This window comes from Chionomys nivalis, chromosome 15 (genome assembly GCF_950005125.1).
Source record: "Chionomys nivalis chromosome 15, mChiNiv1.1, whole genome shotgun sequence".
Classification (NCBI taxonomy): domain Eukaryota; kingdom Metazoa; phylum Chordata; class Mammalia; order Rodentia; family Cricetidae; genus Chionomys; species Chionomys nivalis.
In genome coordinates, this window is record NC_080100.1 from 54,273,049 (window position 1) to 54,288,133 (window position 15,085).

The window sequence follows — 15,085 nt, forward strand, 5'->3', positions numbered from 1 at the left end:
GAAAGAAAATACTTAATAGTGAAACCCAACGTTGTCGAGTTGGAAGCATTGGTGAGGAGAATGGACCTACCGTGTTGTCAAATCACTTCCAGGGCTCTGGTCAACAAGAAGAGCTAAGCATCATCTAAGATGCAACTCTCCTTTAAAACGTGTGCAAGATAAGTAAGTAGGCTGCGGAACTTCAGCTTAGGCAAACATGCATGCTTTCCCCAGATACCGTGGCTAGATTGTGCTGGGTAACTTCCTTTTTTCCTTTTGGCCAACAAGGGGCTGACTTTCTTCTGCTCTCTCTCTGTGGGGTCTGTGTCCTCTTTGAAGGGCTTGAGAAGGGTGTGGTTCTTCTGCCTTCTGAAAGTTAGCAGTGCATTGTGGGTGACAAGAAGGTGGGCTTGGTAGTTCAAGAGTCCTGCCGGGAATGAGAGCTAGAACTGTTGCATGAAAATAATTTGTCTGTTAATGAGCACAGTGCTGGACCTCACCACAGCTGCATTGAATAGAATTAAAAATTGAAAGCCCTAAGAAACATCAAACATGTACTCAAAAAATATAGTGAAGGATACTATAATCAGGTAGTAACTTGAGAAGGAGGCACTGATCTCCATACAGTTTAGCACCTATAGGGATTATTTCAAAAAGGGAAGAAAACAAAACAAAACAAGGTTTGTTTGTAGAGCATTTCATCTCAGAACCATATTGGTTCCAGAACACATGGGGAGTCAGCCTGGGCTTTGCCAGCTCCCAACCTAGATCAGAGCCCCCTGGGGTATCAGATTCAAAAGAAACAAATGGATATCTGTGGTGCCTACAACAGCACATTTGGTGCATAGCAAAGCACATGCTGGCTTCCAGGCTTCCTCAGTATAACAAGTATTCGGGGCTGTCCTCAGCTTGTCTCATCCTGCCCTCTACCCTAAGCTTCTGCAGCTCATGGGCTTCCCTTCCCCATCTTTGCATTCCCTTGTAGCCCTGCTGTTTAGGTTGTGTGTTCTCTTGGTCCCCGCTCCTCTTTGTCCTCCTCTCTTGGTCCTCGTTCCTTTTTGTCCTCCCCTCTTGGTTTCCTCTCTCTTGGTCTCCTTTGCCCACACTCTCATTATCTTCCACTCTTGTCCTCACTCTGCCCCTCCCCTTGCCCATCTAATGACGAGGTCCAGTCTGATGGCCACGTGTTGTTGAAGACTGCTTGTTTGTTCACGGCTGCCAGACTCGAAATAACCACACAGAAACTGTATTAATTAAATCACGGCTTGGCCTATTAGGTCTAGCTTTTTATTGGCTAACTCTTATATCTTAATTTAACCCATTTCTATTAATCTGTGTATTGCTGCGTGCCTTTGGCTTATCAGGTAAAGTTCTGTCTGGCATCCTGCATCTGTCCCTGGTGGGACTACAGGTGTCTTCTGACTCTGCCTTCTTTCTCCCATCATTCAGTTTAGTTTTCCCCACCTAGCTCTGTTCTGCCCTGCTATAGGCCCAAGCCAGGTTCTTATTCATTAACCAATAAAATCAACACATATACAGAAGGAGTTTCTACATCATTTCTCCTTTTCTGCTTAAATAAAAAAGGTTTTAACTTTAACATAGTAAAATTACATATAACAAAACAGGTATCATGCAGGAATTACAGTTACAACATTTATATCTATTTTATCTTTTATCATAACTAAGGAAAACTATAATTATAACTGTCTGTTCTTCAACTCTATCAAAGACTGCCGAAGGATATATTATTACCTAAGTAAACAGTAATCACATTGTAAACAACTTCCAAAACTCTAGAATTGACAGAGACATCTCGCTGCCTGGACAGTCACCCAAAGTTCTTCTGAAACATTGGGGCATCCATCTTGAGCTTATAGGCCCATAATGTCTGGCAGACCTTTCCATGAAGCAGGACATTTCAAAGACAGTTCCGCCTATATTGGCAGTTGGTCAGCCACATTTTTCTGTGTCCTGCAGAATGTCTAGCAGACTCTTTCATGAAGCAGGAACCCCGAAGGATTGTTTCACCTTTAGGCAAGCTCAGCAGTAATTTCTCTGTGGGTTCTGCATGTCCAGTTCATACAGCATAGCATCAAGCAGTCCAGGCAAGAACAGTTTCTTGCCCAAATGGCTAACCAATGCCATAAGGAGCCTCTTTAGTGCCCATCATCCTCTTGAAGCAGATTGGTGCTGCCAGGAGCAGATGTGTCTCATTGTCATGAAAAGTCCTAAGTTCTTAAAACATTTTAAATGCCATATTCTGAAGGTCTCTGAAAGACTTGAAGAATACCTATTTAAATGAAATACTTCTGTATATCTAAAACCTAACTAACATGACTACACACTTGACTATTATAGATGATATCTATTAACCTGTATTTTTTAACCTGTATTTCTTAATTACACATTACATTTTTAAATGAGCTGCACAAACACAGTACCTTAATCAAGAGCAGAGATGTACATATAACAAAATTGACCTTAAATTTGTACCAATAAACCAAGATCCATACCAATGCAAATCTCTATAGCATATCCTCTTTTAAATATAAACAAACATTTGTAAACAATCATTTAGGGAATTTGGGTGTAGTTCTCTCCAAACTGCTTCCTGATTTTTGTTGGGCAAAGTAATTTTTAGGGGTGTTTACGGCAACCTTTCAGGGGGTCTTGGTCCATCGAACACTTTAGTCTGGAAGAATTCCATAGGTTCTCATCCGCTGTGGAAACAAAAGTAGAGCCTCTTACCTGAAGTGACATATCCTTAGACCCATATTTTGAAATCAAGATACCTTTAAAGTATATATGTTGGTTTAGCTTAGCAGTCCCCAAAATCAAATGTCTCTCTGCAGTCAAAAAATTCAAAGAAAACACAATACTGTGCATAATCTAGACTCTCTGTGTATATTGCATCTTTACACGGCTTATTTTTCTTACTCTATTACTTTTTCTACAAGTTTACTCTGTCTCTTTAAAGACTTTATTTTTTTTTAAAAAAACATTTACTTCTTTTTATAACTTTCTATACTCTTTTTCTTCTCTCTCCTAAGCGTATGTACATCTCTTTAAACACACTGTGTCTCATTTAGAGGTCTTTTATGTATGAATCTGCCTTTATTGTGTATCTGAAATTATTTTCTGACCAGAAGCGCCCTTTTATTTTTTTTTTAGCGCCCTTTTATTTTTTAGAATGCTAAGCTGGTGTGACTAGGGCCAACATGGCCCTGCCTGCTTGCTCCGCCCAGTCCAACATAGCAGAGGCCTCTGAGAGCCATGTACATTTGCCCATTTTTAGGCACACAGCAGGTCTGTGTTGCTATTAAGCAAGTTGTAGCACTCTGCTCACAGACCCCATTTAAATGCTCCTTAGTGGAGTTCCTCAGAAAGAGCTAGAACTGTTTGTACTGGCAAATTAGGAAGCTGCTGCTTTTTTTTAAAAGAAGCTGTGCAGTTTTTATTGCACCTCCCTCGCAAACAGAACCTATCTGAAAAATTGCTGTTACCAAGAAGCTGCTCTCAGCTCCCATTTTTGTGGGTCTAGAAGCCTTTTTTTCTTTTAAACTTTCTTATACTTTACATGGAAATTCTTGCCCCATCCTGGCACACCAGTTTGTTGGGGGAGGCTGCTTGTTCATTTCCTGGCCACCCAGACTCCCAAAGTAATCACTCAGAAACTATATTAATTAAAATGCTGCTTGGCCAATAGCATAAGTGTATTGCTTGCTAGCTCTTATACTTTTGGTTAACCCACTTCCATTGTCTTATATTTTACCACGAGGCTCATGGCCTGCGGGCAAGGTTTCGGCACATCTGTCCCTGGCAACAGCTGCATGGCTTCTCTGCAACTCTGCCATATTTCTCCCAGCATTCATTTTAGTTTTCCCCGCTGAGCTCTGTTCTGCCCTGCTATAGGCCCAAGCCAGATTCTTTATTCATTAACCAATAACAGCTACACATATACAGAAGGACTTCCCACACCAGCCATGTTCATTCTACTCCTTTTTCTTCTCTGCTCTGGAGTCTTTCAGATGCCTTCAGCTGTTCTTTTCCTCCTATCTACAATAAATTCTTTTGCCTCAACCATACCTTGGAATGGTCATGTCCTCAATTTATATGTTTGTCCTAAAAACTTCAGTTTATACATGAAACACTATTACTTTTTCTTTCTTGGGCTGGGTCTTTGTTTTTTTTAAAAATATTACTAGGAAAATGATATATAGTTATTGTAAAAAAATCTAATACACATTATTTAAAGTGAAAATATCTTCTTTTTTCCCCCCTCTGACCCAATCTGGCCCAACACATATGTGTCAATAAGTGGTATTATTGTTCTGTAATCTACTTCTTTTTTGTAACATCACTCAACTGACTGTTTATTTGGATTTTTTGAGGTAGTGTATCTCAATATATATAGCCCAGGCTTTCTTCAGAATCATGGTCCTTCTTTTTTAGCTTCCACATGATGAGATTACAGGCCTGGTCTGTGATTTGGGGTTTTGGAAGGATGAGGAGATGAGGATTAAACCCAGGTCCTCAGGGGTGCTAGACAAAGATATCTTTGACATCTTTCTTTGTGAGTGCATACATAACTATCTATTTCTAATGTCTATATAATATTCCATTGTATGGGGATTTTAATTACCTTAATGGAGCCCCCCATGACAACTAATTTCTTAGGTATTACTTTAGTTATTTTCCTCTTTGCTATGACCAGACACCTGACCAGAAGCTAGTTAGAGGAGAAAGGGTTTATTCTGGCTTCCAGCTCGAAAAGATACAGTTCAGCATGACAGAGGAGAAGGTATAACAGCAGGAGAAGGAGACAGCTGGGCCCATCACATCAGCAATCATAAAGCAGAACATTAATAGGCAGCGAGACTGGGCCCTACATCCTTAGAGCCCACCTCCAGTGACTCACTTCCTCCACCAAAGCTCTACTTCCCAGAGCATCTACAACCTTCCAAAAACAGTATTACCAGTTGAGGAACAAGTGTTCAAACATGTGAGTCTCTGTGGGGAATTTCGCTTTAACCCACAAAGCTATTCTTAATTTTTTATCTTATGTGCCTATATACATGCCATGTTCATGCAAAAGTCCTCAGTAGTCAGAAGTGGGCTTCTGATCCCATGGAACTGGAGTTATAGGAAGTTGTGAACCACTGTGTGGGTACTGGTTCCCCTGCAAGAGCAGCAAGCACTCACCACTGAGCCAACTTTCCAGCCCCCACAATAGGTATTCTTATGTTTGTCAATAGAGATCTATAGTAGTAAACTATTGATTCCTCCTAGGGCAGCTGATTTGTTTTGCTTTGTTTTTTGTCTACTTGAGCCCCTTTCCTTCTGTTATTCACTCCCATTGATTATGTTATTATGTTTATATCATAAAGCTTTATGATATTTGGCTTCTGTTCAGTGTTAGAGTCCTGGAGAAGTCTCACAAGTGACCACTATCTACATATGCAATCAGCAAGAGTGTTTTTATTATTCTAGCATGCTGAGGTGTTGCCACACAAAGAAAGAAGATGGTGCAAGACCCCAAGAAGGACATGTGGGCTCCTTTTAATCACAGTAGAAGGGGAAGTTTCTAGGGCAGTTAGGTCATCTTAGATGTGATTGGTATAAGGAAGTGGCAATCATATTATTGTGTTCTAATTGGCCAGGGCTAACCAGGGGCTGGTCGGGGCTATAGTTTTCCATTTGGGGGCAGGCCTGGACAAATCCCAGGCCTTGTCCTTGAGCTGCTGATTGAGGGTCAGGCCTAGCCTGGTACTGCATGTACCAGGCCTCCTCCTTATTGTTGGGGATTGTCCTTTGTTGGTGGCTCTTTCAGAAACTCTGTTCAGTCTCGGGAAACCGAAACTGAGGCCTGATCTCTGAGAGAAGACCAAGCAGCCTGTATGGCATCTGCTTGTTTCTCTCATTCATTGTCTATGACTTAGTTAATTGTGGGGCAGAGGTAACTACATCAGGTCAAAATTCTACATATTTTCATTGTTTCTCACTATGCACAAAAGGCTTCTTAAACTAGGTGAGTCAGAGAGCCTCTAATTAAGGGTCAGTGGTCACAGTGCTTTAATGCCATTTAATTTCTAGCTAGTGAATGAATTAGTGGAGTAGAGATTCTAAAAGATAATCCATACAGATAAAATAACAGTTGGGAGTTACCTTGTCCAGATGGTAAACCAGAGGATGTTTGAACCAAGTACGTCATATGTGATTCTTCTCATAGAAGGGTGTGTCTTCAACCCTCTGCCCTAATATAACAACTAAGTCATGTTTAATAGGCCTCAAAATACTCTATGACCAGGCTACATGTCTGACTTTCATTAGACATACACAGTCTTCTTCAAAAATGAAGTATATTATATCCCTGTTTTCTTTTACTTTTGAAGTTTTGTTTTCTTGAGTTTTCATCAAAATGAGCCAGAGGCTAGTAGCTACCCAATGAATAACTTTTGCTGGATCTGGTCACACTATAATAACCAGAGGCTAGTGATTACCCAATGGATAACTTTGGCTGGATCTGGTCACACTATAATAACCGGAGGCTAGTAATTACCCAATGGATAACTTTGACTGGATCTGGTTACACTATCATAACTTATCTTTGTATTTACTATATTCAGAGATATCAGAATCAGTCAAGACCCATACATGCATCAGGAAAGTGTGACACAACCAGAATCCAGGGCTGTTAGGTGGGCACTGGGGTGCCTGTGGGATGAGACGCATTAACATATTCAAATCAAAGGATCTGAACTTGTTCTTTTATTCTTCTTCTTTTTTTTTTTTTTTTTTTTTTTTTTTTTTTTTTGGTTTTTCGAGACAGGGTTTCTCTGTGGTTTTGGAGCCTGCACAGAGATCCGCCTGCCTCTGCCTCCCGAGTGCTGGGATTAAAGGCGTGCACCACCACCGCCCGGCTGAACTTGTTCTTGTAAAAATGAACAACTATTGATGTAATCTGTCTTGCCTAACCTTGCTTTGCTGTTTTGTTTGTTAGGTTTCTCAAGACAGGCTTCTGTGTGCAGCCCTGGCTGTCCTGGAACTCACCTTTGCTTTTCTTTGGGAAATTTTCTTCTTGTTCCTCTTTCCACTGACCAGATGGGGGCAGCTATTGATGATTTTGGTCTCACCTTCAGGGACTTGTCTCAGGTCTGGCTTGTACCTCAGGCTTCTGCCTTCCTTGAAGGCCTTGTTCATCAGTTCCAGGAGTGACCTAATGCTTGAGTTGTCTTCCTGCCTTGGCCTTGCCAGGCTGTTTCTACGGCCGGTCATCCTGGATGGTCGCATTAAATTCCGGTGCCGTGCTTTTTTTCAAGGACAGCTGAGGGGTTTTAGATAAAAAAAGAGACAATTCGTAAAAACCTATTAAAGTTTAGCAAGAAAATCTCCATAATTATTTGTGTGGCTGGATTCTAGCAGACATAACCTAGCTCTCTTGATGGGTGGCATAGCCCTATAACAGCTGTGAGGCAGCAAGTCCAAACATGTTCTGTTGGGGAGTTCTTAGATCTCTGTCCAAAATGCATCAGCACTACTCCATAAAGCTTGCCGGTCTCTCTGGAATTCTACAGAACCCACAGGATATTTTCTCTGCAAAAGTTTTAACATTTGTTTGTACAGTAGGAACACGATGGCCTGGAAGCAAATGTGCAAAAGACAGCCAGTTGTTTGAGGCAAGCATCACTTACACAAAGGCACACAGACTGATAGATTATAGATTTTAAAACGTGTGGGAAATATTCTTTCTGTGCTTTCTTGTCACTTACGCCTTCAGAGCTTGCCCATGAGAATAGGGTTTTAGGTATCTTCTACATGTATATTTAAGGCTCACATAACATATACACTTATGTCTAATAAATGCTTGGAAGAAAAATCTAAGCCTCTATCTTGGGTAATGTTCAATGCTTATATATTAGCAAGTTTTTTGTAGTTGTGTAGAATTTCATTATTTGCATGTGTAACAATTGATATTACCAACTCTCATTGATAATCATTGAATTATTTCTAGATCGTAGGCCATCAAAGCGACAATTCTGCGAGTGCCATTGCACGAGTTTCGCGTTCTGCAGGTGTGACTGTGTCTGTAAGACACATTCCTGAAGGTAGCATGTCTGACTCCACTATATGTACCGTTTTCTTTTTCCTTTTTTAATTTTTGAGAGAGCCTTGCTCCTGGCTGCCCCAGATCTCTCTATGTAGACCAGGTTAGTCTTGAACTTACAGAGACACACCTGCCTATGTCTCTTATGTAGCATTTAAAGGTGTACACCACCATACCCCAAAGTATATTTTAAGTTTTGGTGGGTTTTGCCAGCTTTCTTTTTAGGGATATAAGACTGATTTAAATTTTTCTGCCCCTAGAAATGTGTGGTGGAGTCCCTGTCTGTTTCATTCACGTTTTTATCTGCGTGTTACACCATGTAGTTTTTTGATCTTTGCCAATCAGATCATTCAAAAAATTACCACATAATTCTACAGTTGCATTTTCTGTATGTAACACTGAACATCTTTTTATCCACATGTATTTCCCTTTTGGTGGTCTATCTCTCTGTCTTCCTATCTGTGTACATTGCCACCCATCCTTTGCTCATTTTCCTTGGGCTGTTAGTCTTTTTTTATTGGCTTGTTCTAACAGTTGCATTTTGAGGAATTTAAAGCTGTGTGTAGATTGAGGAAATTAGTGCTTTTCTATGTCAAGGTCTTTTCATTTTTATATTTGTCCTTTGACTTTTTATTCTATGCACCATACATTTTCTTTTTTATTTTAAAGATATATTTTATAATTTAGTTTTTCTGTATTCATGTAGTGTATGTTTACATGTGGGGGGCATGGAGGCCAAAAAGGGGTATTGAACTCTTTGAGTATTGGTGAGCTGCCTGATGGGGTGCTGGGATCCAAATTCCAGTCTTCTGATAGAGCAGTAAATGTTCCAAACCGCTGAACCCTCTCTCTAGACCTCTGTCACAGATTGCTCCGATCTTCTGGATTTTGACTTTTTCTTTCTTTCCTTACTCCCCCCCCCCCCCCGTTTTTTGAAGCAGGGTCTCTTGTAGCCCAGACTGCTCTCATACTAGCTGAGGATGTAGTTGAGGATAGCCTTGAACTTCTGATATTCCTATGTTCACATCCCAGTTTCTTGGATTATACCTTTATGCAATGCTGGGAAGGAACCCAGGGCTATGCAAGCACTCCCAGCTGAGCTACATCCCCAGTCTTTTGTTATATTTTAGAAGACATATTTACTTCTGTTTTAATCTTGCACATTTGTGAGTCTTGTTATAAATTCGTGATGGTCTTTCTGTTTGAAAAAGTAAAAAAGTTTGTCTATGAAGAAGTGTTTGGGGGTTTTTATTTGTGGTATCTGAGTTACTGCACCTGGACTTATCCTGTTCATTTCTCTTCTGTGGTAAAGTATAGCAACTGTTTTACGGCAGATGGTTAGCAAGAGGTAAAGTACAGCAACTGCTTTATGGCAGATGGGTAACAGGGGTTCTAGATAACAGATGTAGTTAGGAGAGTTCTAAGATGATTCATGGAGACTACAGAAGACTAGGTCAGGGCTGGGAAACAGGGTCTAGGGTAGCAAAGATGACTTACTGTCTCAGCGTGGGTGAAACTGTTACAGTGAGCTGCAGTGGCACGGGTTTCCACATTTGGAAAGGTTGGGCTGAGCTTTGGGCTTCATCAAGGTCTTGAGTTGCCCCTTTCTTCCTAGGCAGCTGTCGATTACTTCCTTGCTGTTCTGAGTTCATCAGGTGCTCAAGTGGTTCCTAACCCTGGCAAGGAAATAGAAGCTGTGGTGATCTGGGTTCTGGCTTATTGGTCTCAAGTGAGACCCCAGCCACAGCATTTAGAACTCTGTCTGGGATGGAGTCTCATGTGTAGCTAGGGGCAAGCATTAATGCCAATGCACTGAGCTTGCAATTCCTTTGAGTAAAGGCTTTTACTGTACACTGCCCCTGTTATGGCGTAAATGAACGGCAGACAGAAATTATTATAGAATATTCAGCTTTAATAAGGAAAGGACTTATAGAACCTAGGTTCCTGCGGAGAACAGGAAAGCAGAAGGAATGGCAGGGAGCACACCCGCAATATTTATAAGTAAAAAATAACCTTAGGGGACCCCACCCTTCAAGCAAGGTGATTGGCTGGTCTTCCCCTACATCTCCCCCTTTTGTCTAAATAAGACAGAACCAAACCAAATACAACTATATACAATAGGAACAAATAATAAATATACTAAACATTCTATTTCAAGGAGTCTAAATAATGTAGAGAGTAACTACAATTATCTAATCTTTAACTCCTTTAAAGATCTGAGAAGGGAATTAATATTACTTAACAAACGAGAAATATCCAAAATGTGTAACAAATGACAGAGACAACTGACTACCTGGGCAATCACCCAAAGTCTCGTTTGCAGTGTTGAGTCAACCAACTTTGGCTAAGGCCTAACATAACTGACATACCATTATTAAAGGCAAGGATCTTTCTTAGAACTATCCTACCCTGTCTTGGCAAGATAAGACAATCCTGTATCTTTGTCAGTAGTTGAGGTATGGGCTTTTCTTAACCCAAAGGTCAATCTGCCACTCTCCCAGTGGAGTGTCTTTGGTGCTCAAGAGTACCACTCTCGGGAGTAGAGTGGTGTTGCCAGGAGTGATTGTGTCTCGTTGGCACGGAATTCTAGGTTAGATTAAAGGCCATTTTTTACAGCTCTTCGAAGAGGTTGAAGATTATACTATCTATACTAAATATAATCTCTATGTATCTAAAAAGCCTGATTATCCTAAAAATAAATATGACAAACATATAATTCTCAATACCTATCTAACTTGAAGACTAAGAGAATAAACAACTGTGCAATATATGAAGACAATGATCTCCAACTGTAAACAATATCATTACATATCAAATGTAAACAATGTTATTATATAAATAGTATCAGAGGTAGAAATGTACATTGTAATATGGTAAATGTATCAATACAATATAGACAAAGTTATAAGCATACTCTTATACAAAAAATAGAGATAGGAGCACTCACATTCAATATTCAATATATCAATATACAAGAATCAGTACCAATACAATTTTTAAAAACAGTAATTCACAAATACCAATCATCCCATCAAACCAGTTAATCCATTTTTTTTAAAGTACCCCTAATTCCATAAAATATCTCCCCCATCCCCTCAACCCTATACCAACCACTAAATGATGTCCCTAACCCTGAGGGCAAACTCTGTTGGGAGAGGGGACGTCCTCCTCTAAGATTGCTTCTAGCTGACATGGGGGCGACGTTCTTTTTAGGGAGTCCTGAGAAAGCAAATGATGGTAAAAAATCCCTAATTAACCTTTGACCTAAGAAAATTTTAACTAGCCTCTGAGCGTTTTGAGAACGTCCAGCCAGAGTGTTGTCAAAAATGTGTACCATTTGAAACTGTCTTGTGCTGTTGGTACCAAAAAACAGCTCTAATTTTAGCGCTAAAAAAAAAAAAATTCATGACGTCATAATAACCAGGTTGAGTTGATGTCGTGGGGCCCCATCTTTATCCTGGAAACTTCAAAGATTACTGTAGGAAAATTTGTTGTTTGTTGCAGGAAATTTAAACATTAACTACAAAGACATATACTGACATGTAAAGAAAGACACAGATATGAGGAAAGGCAAAGAAAGTTTATCAAGTATATAATTATTCTTATTCTGTCCCATTTCATGGCTCCTGACCTGAGACAGAAACTCTGAGATATTTGTTATCAACAGGCTTGGAATTGAAGAGGGACTGAGCCATAGTCCAGTTCCAAAACCAGCTCTACATATTTATAAAGAAATATATAATAAGACATAAAAAATTAATACTTATAGCACATGTTTAGTTTTATTTTGATCCTTAGTGGGTCGTAACTAGTTTCCATCCATCAGTAATTAAATATTCAAGGTCCCTTAAATTATTTGAAGATGAGTGTTTTCCTGTGGAAATAAGAGAAGAACCCTGCCCCCAACCTATCTGTATTTCTTACCATCAGTATGGTCGCCATCCTTGTGAATGAATTCTTCCCCTACATGCCCCAGTACCTCCAAATATGTAGCCCCTACCTGGGGATCCTGAACATATAGCCTCTGGGGCCTGGTGCTGGATTGCAGACTCTACATGTCCGGTGCTGAGGTGATGGTAATGCTTCTGGTTCCCAGAACACTCATGGGTGGCCTAAGAGCATGTGGTTAGGAGTACTTACTGCTCAATCATGAAGACTGGGGCTTGGATCAGTCATCAGGAGCTCACATAACTCCAGCTCTAAGGAACCCACCCAGCTTGCTCTTCTGGCCTCTACGGCCACACACACACACACACACACACACACACACACACACGTAAACTTACAGAGACACGTATCCCGAGTCATGCACACACAGAAAGGACTTTAAAAGGAGAAACAAAGCAGTGGACGATTGAGAATGCCTTCTTGTAATCCATATGTTAAAACAACCTGGGTATTTTCAGCTCTCTAAAGAACAGTTCTATGGAAACGAGCTTTGTCTCCTGAAGACAACAAGAACCACTGTGCTAAGGGAAATAGTGCAGTGCAAGACAAAACTTTCTCAAATTATAGTGCATGGAATGCGGCAGCCGCCCTAAGGAAATGGAAAATGCAGGTTCCTCAGAGAGCTCAGGCAGGCACTGTCCAGGAATCTCTCTGTGACATCTCTCCCAATGAGGAGACAGCAGAAGGCCCTGCTTATTTCCAGCCTTGCTGTGAACCCTCAAATCTCTCCATGCACAATCTTCCTCATGACACGGTCCTTGTCTGTGAGGTTAAATGAGTCTTCAGGTGTTCACCATCCTGAAGTTTTGTGTCTGACCTTGGTGTTGTGGGTTAGTAAAGGGAGCAGAGTAGAAGAGGCATATCCCTGAACAGGACGCTAGGAAGCAAGATTCATGTTTACCAAGTGATACGCAGTGTGCATTGGGTTAGTCTTCTTACCCTTGTTACCTCAGCTCATTTAGTGTGTCAAGTTTCTCTTTGCATGGCTTAGAACTTAAGTGAAATGGTAGTTCTTCCAGTGACCAATTCTTAAATTAATTGTCATTTTCAATGTGTTTTTTGTTGGTGCAATGCAGGAATGTTCTGATGGCTACATGTGCAAAACACAGTTTCAAATAAAAAATGGGACGACGGCATCACATCTGGGAACACCTGCCAGTGTACACGCGTGTCTTCCAACAGAGGTGAGTAGTGTAGTCTCCTTTGCAGTCTTCATGAAGTATAAATTTAAAACTTTCGATCTGTTTTATGTATGTTTATATTTTAAAAACTTACTAGCCCTTGGGTCCTGGGGCTGTTGGTGGTAGAAGTGTGCACGTCATTTGTGAGGGGCCGCGATAGAAACAGGAGTGGTGGTGTCCACTGTGGGTCCTTGCACTTCTGGTGACCCGTCACACTTTTCCTTGGACCCAAGGACACACAACATCTCTTGCCTTGATTTTTTATGATGACATCTCTCCCTATACAAACCTGTCTCTGAGTACAATCTACCATTGACTGTTTTTCTAGCCTTTGGGAACTTTGTAGAACCTGAGTCTCATTCTTTAGGATACTTCGGCTAACTTGAGAAATTTACAAAAATTAAATGTCATTGAAGTGCTGAGTTCTTTGTGACTTTCTAGATATTTTCAGGTTTTTTAAATCAAAATGCAAATAGCCTTAATATGTTTCTTTCCTTTCCTTTTTTCCTTTCCTTTCTTTTCCTTTCCTTTCCTTTCCTTTCCTTTCCTTTCCTTTCCTTTCCTTTCCTCTTTCCATCCTTCCTTCTTTTTTTTTCTTACAGGGTTTCTCTGTGTAGCCATGGCTGTCCTAAAACTCACTCTGTAGACCAGGCTGGTCTCGAATTTATAGAGATCCACCTGTCTCTGCCTCCTGAGTGCTGGGATTAAAGGTGTGTAACATCACCATCTGGCTCTATGCTTCTTATTCCTAAGAAAGGTTGTACCTATCCATTCTGAAAAATGAACAACAGGGAAATATTTAAAGTGAAAGAATTCTCCCATACACCTTCAGGTATGAACACAGTATAGTATTTTTGAAAATGGTTTCTATTTTCCTTAGGTTTCTCCTATACATGTATTTTGGTAACAAAGAAGAATATCATGGGCATTTTCATGTTAGTAAATGCAGAATCCTTAGTTCTCTTGGTAGCTGCTTGGCATTCCATTTGATGGCTACAACGTAATTATATACTCTTACTTCAGGAAGCACTTGAATTTTAACAGATGGAAGATGATTGATGGGGACCTAATTGCTTTAGCACAAAGAAATAAAATTGTTTAAATTTGAGCATTTTAGTAAAATGTGAGGAGATACTTGTTTGTGTGCATGTCTTTGTGTGTGTGTGTGTTCTCTGTATGCTTGTGTGTATATTCATTCCTGTCTGTGCCTATTAAGGTATGTTCCTGTCTCTCTGTGTGTACATGTTCCTTTAGGTATGTGTGCATGTTTCTAATCTGTATGTACGTGTTCCTGTCTATATATGTGATCATGTGTATAATGTATGTGGGTGTGCTTGCACACATGTACCTGCATGCATATGGATGCTAGGTCCGTATGGTGTGTTTCTCTATTGCTCTTCACCTTATATTTTTAAGGCAGGGTCTCTACTGAGCCTGGAGCTCACCAGTTCAGCAAACCTAGCTGACCAGTGTGAACCAGGGTCTCCTCTTTTCATACCTCTACTGCTGGGATTACAGGTGCATGATACCACACTCAGCTTTCGCACAGCTGCTCTGAACTCAGGTCCTCATGTGTGCTCGGAAAGCACTTTAGCCCCAGAAGCCATTTTCTTAGTGGAGAAGCTCTTCTTTGTGTGCAGAGGAAGAAGTACTCAGAATCTGTGAAATTGGGTCAATTTTGTAATTACACCTTGCTTGCCCACTGCTGCCTGTGTATGACGCTCTCTAGGAGTAACTCCCTCCAGGAGTATTTGATCCCAAGGCATCCTTATTGATTGTGTGCTCAGTAGTGTTAAGAACTGCATGGAAGTTGCTTGAATCTTGGTTACTGCTTCATGCCTCAATAGCCAACACCAATCCTGAAGCCAAACAC

General features: G+C 40.5%; 1 protein-coding gene across 1 annotated transcript in view; it reads left to right on the plus strand.

Annotated features, from left to right (window-relative positions):
* Positions 1 to 15,085, plus strand: part of Atg10 (autophagy related 10) — a 296,373-nt gene that overhangs the window by 59,737 nt on the left and 221,551 nt on the right. Inside the window, exon 3 of the mRNA XM_057789739.1 lies at positions 13,108 to 13,215. Within this exon, the coding sequence (XP_057645722.1) occupies positions 13,108 to 13,215 (108 nt within the window). The remainder of the gene's footprint in view (positions 1 to 13,107; positions 13,216 to 15,085) is intronic.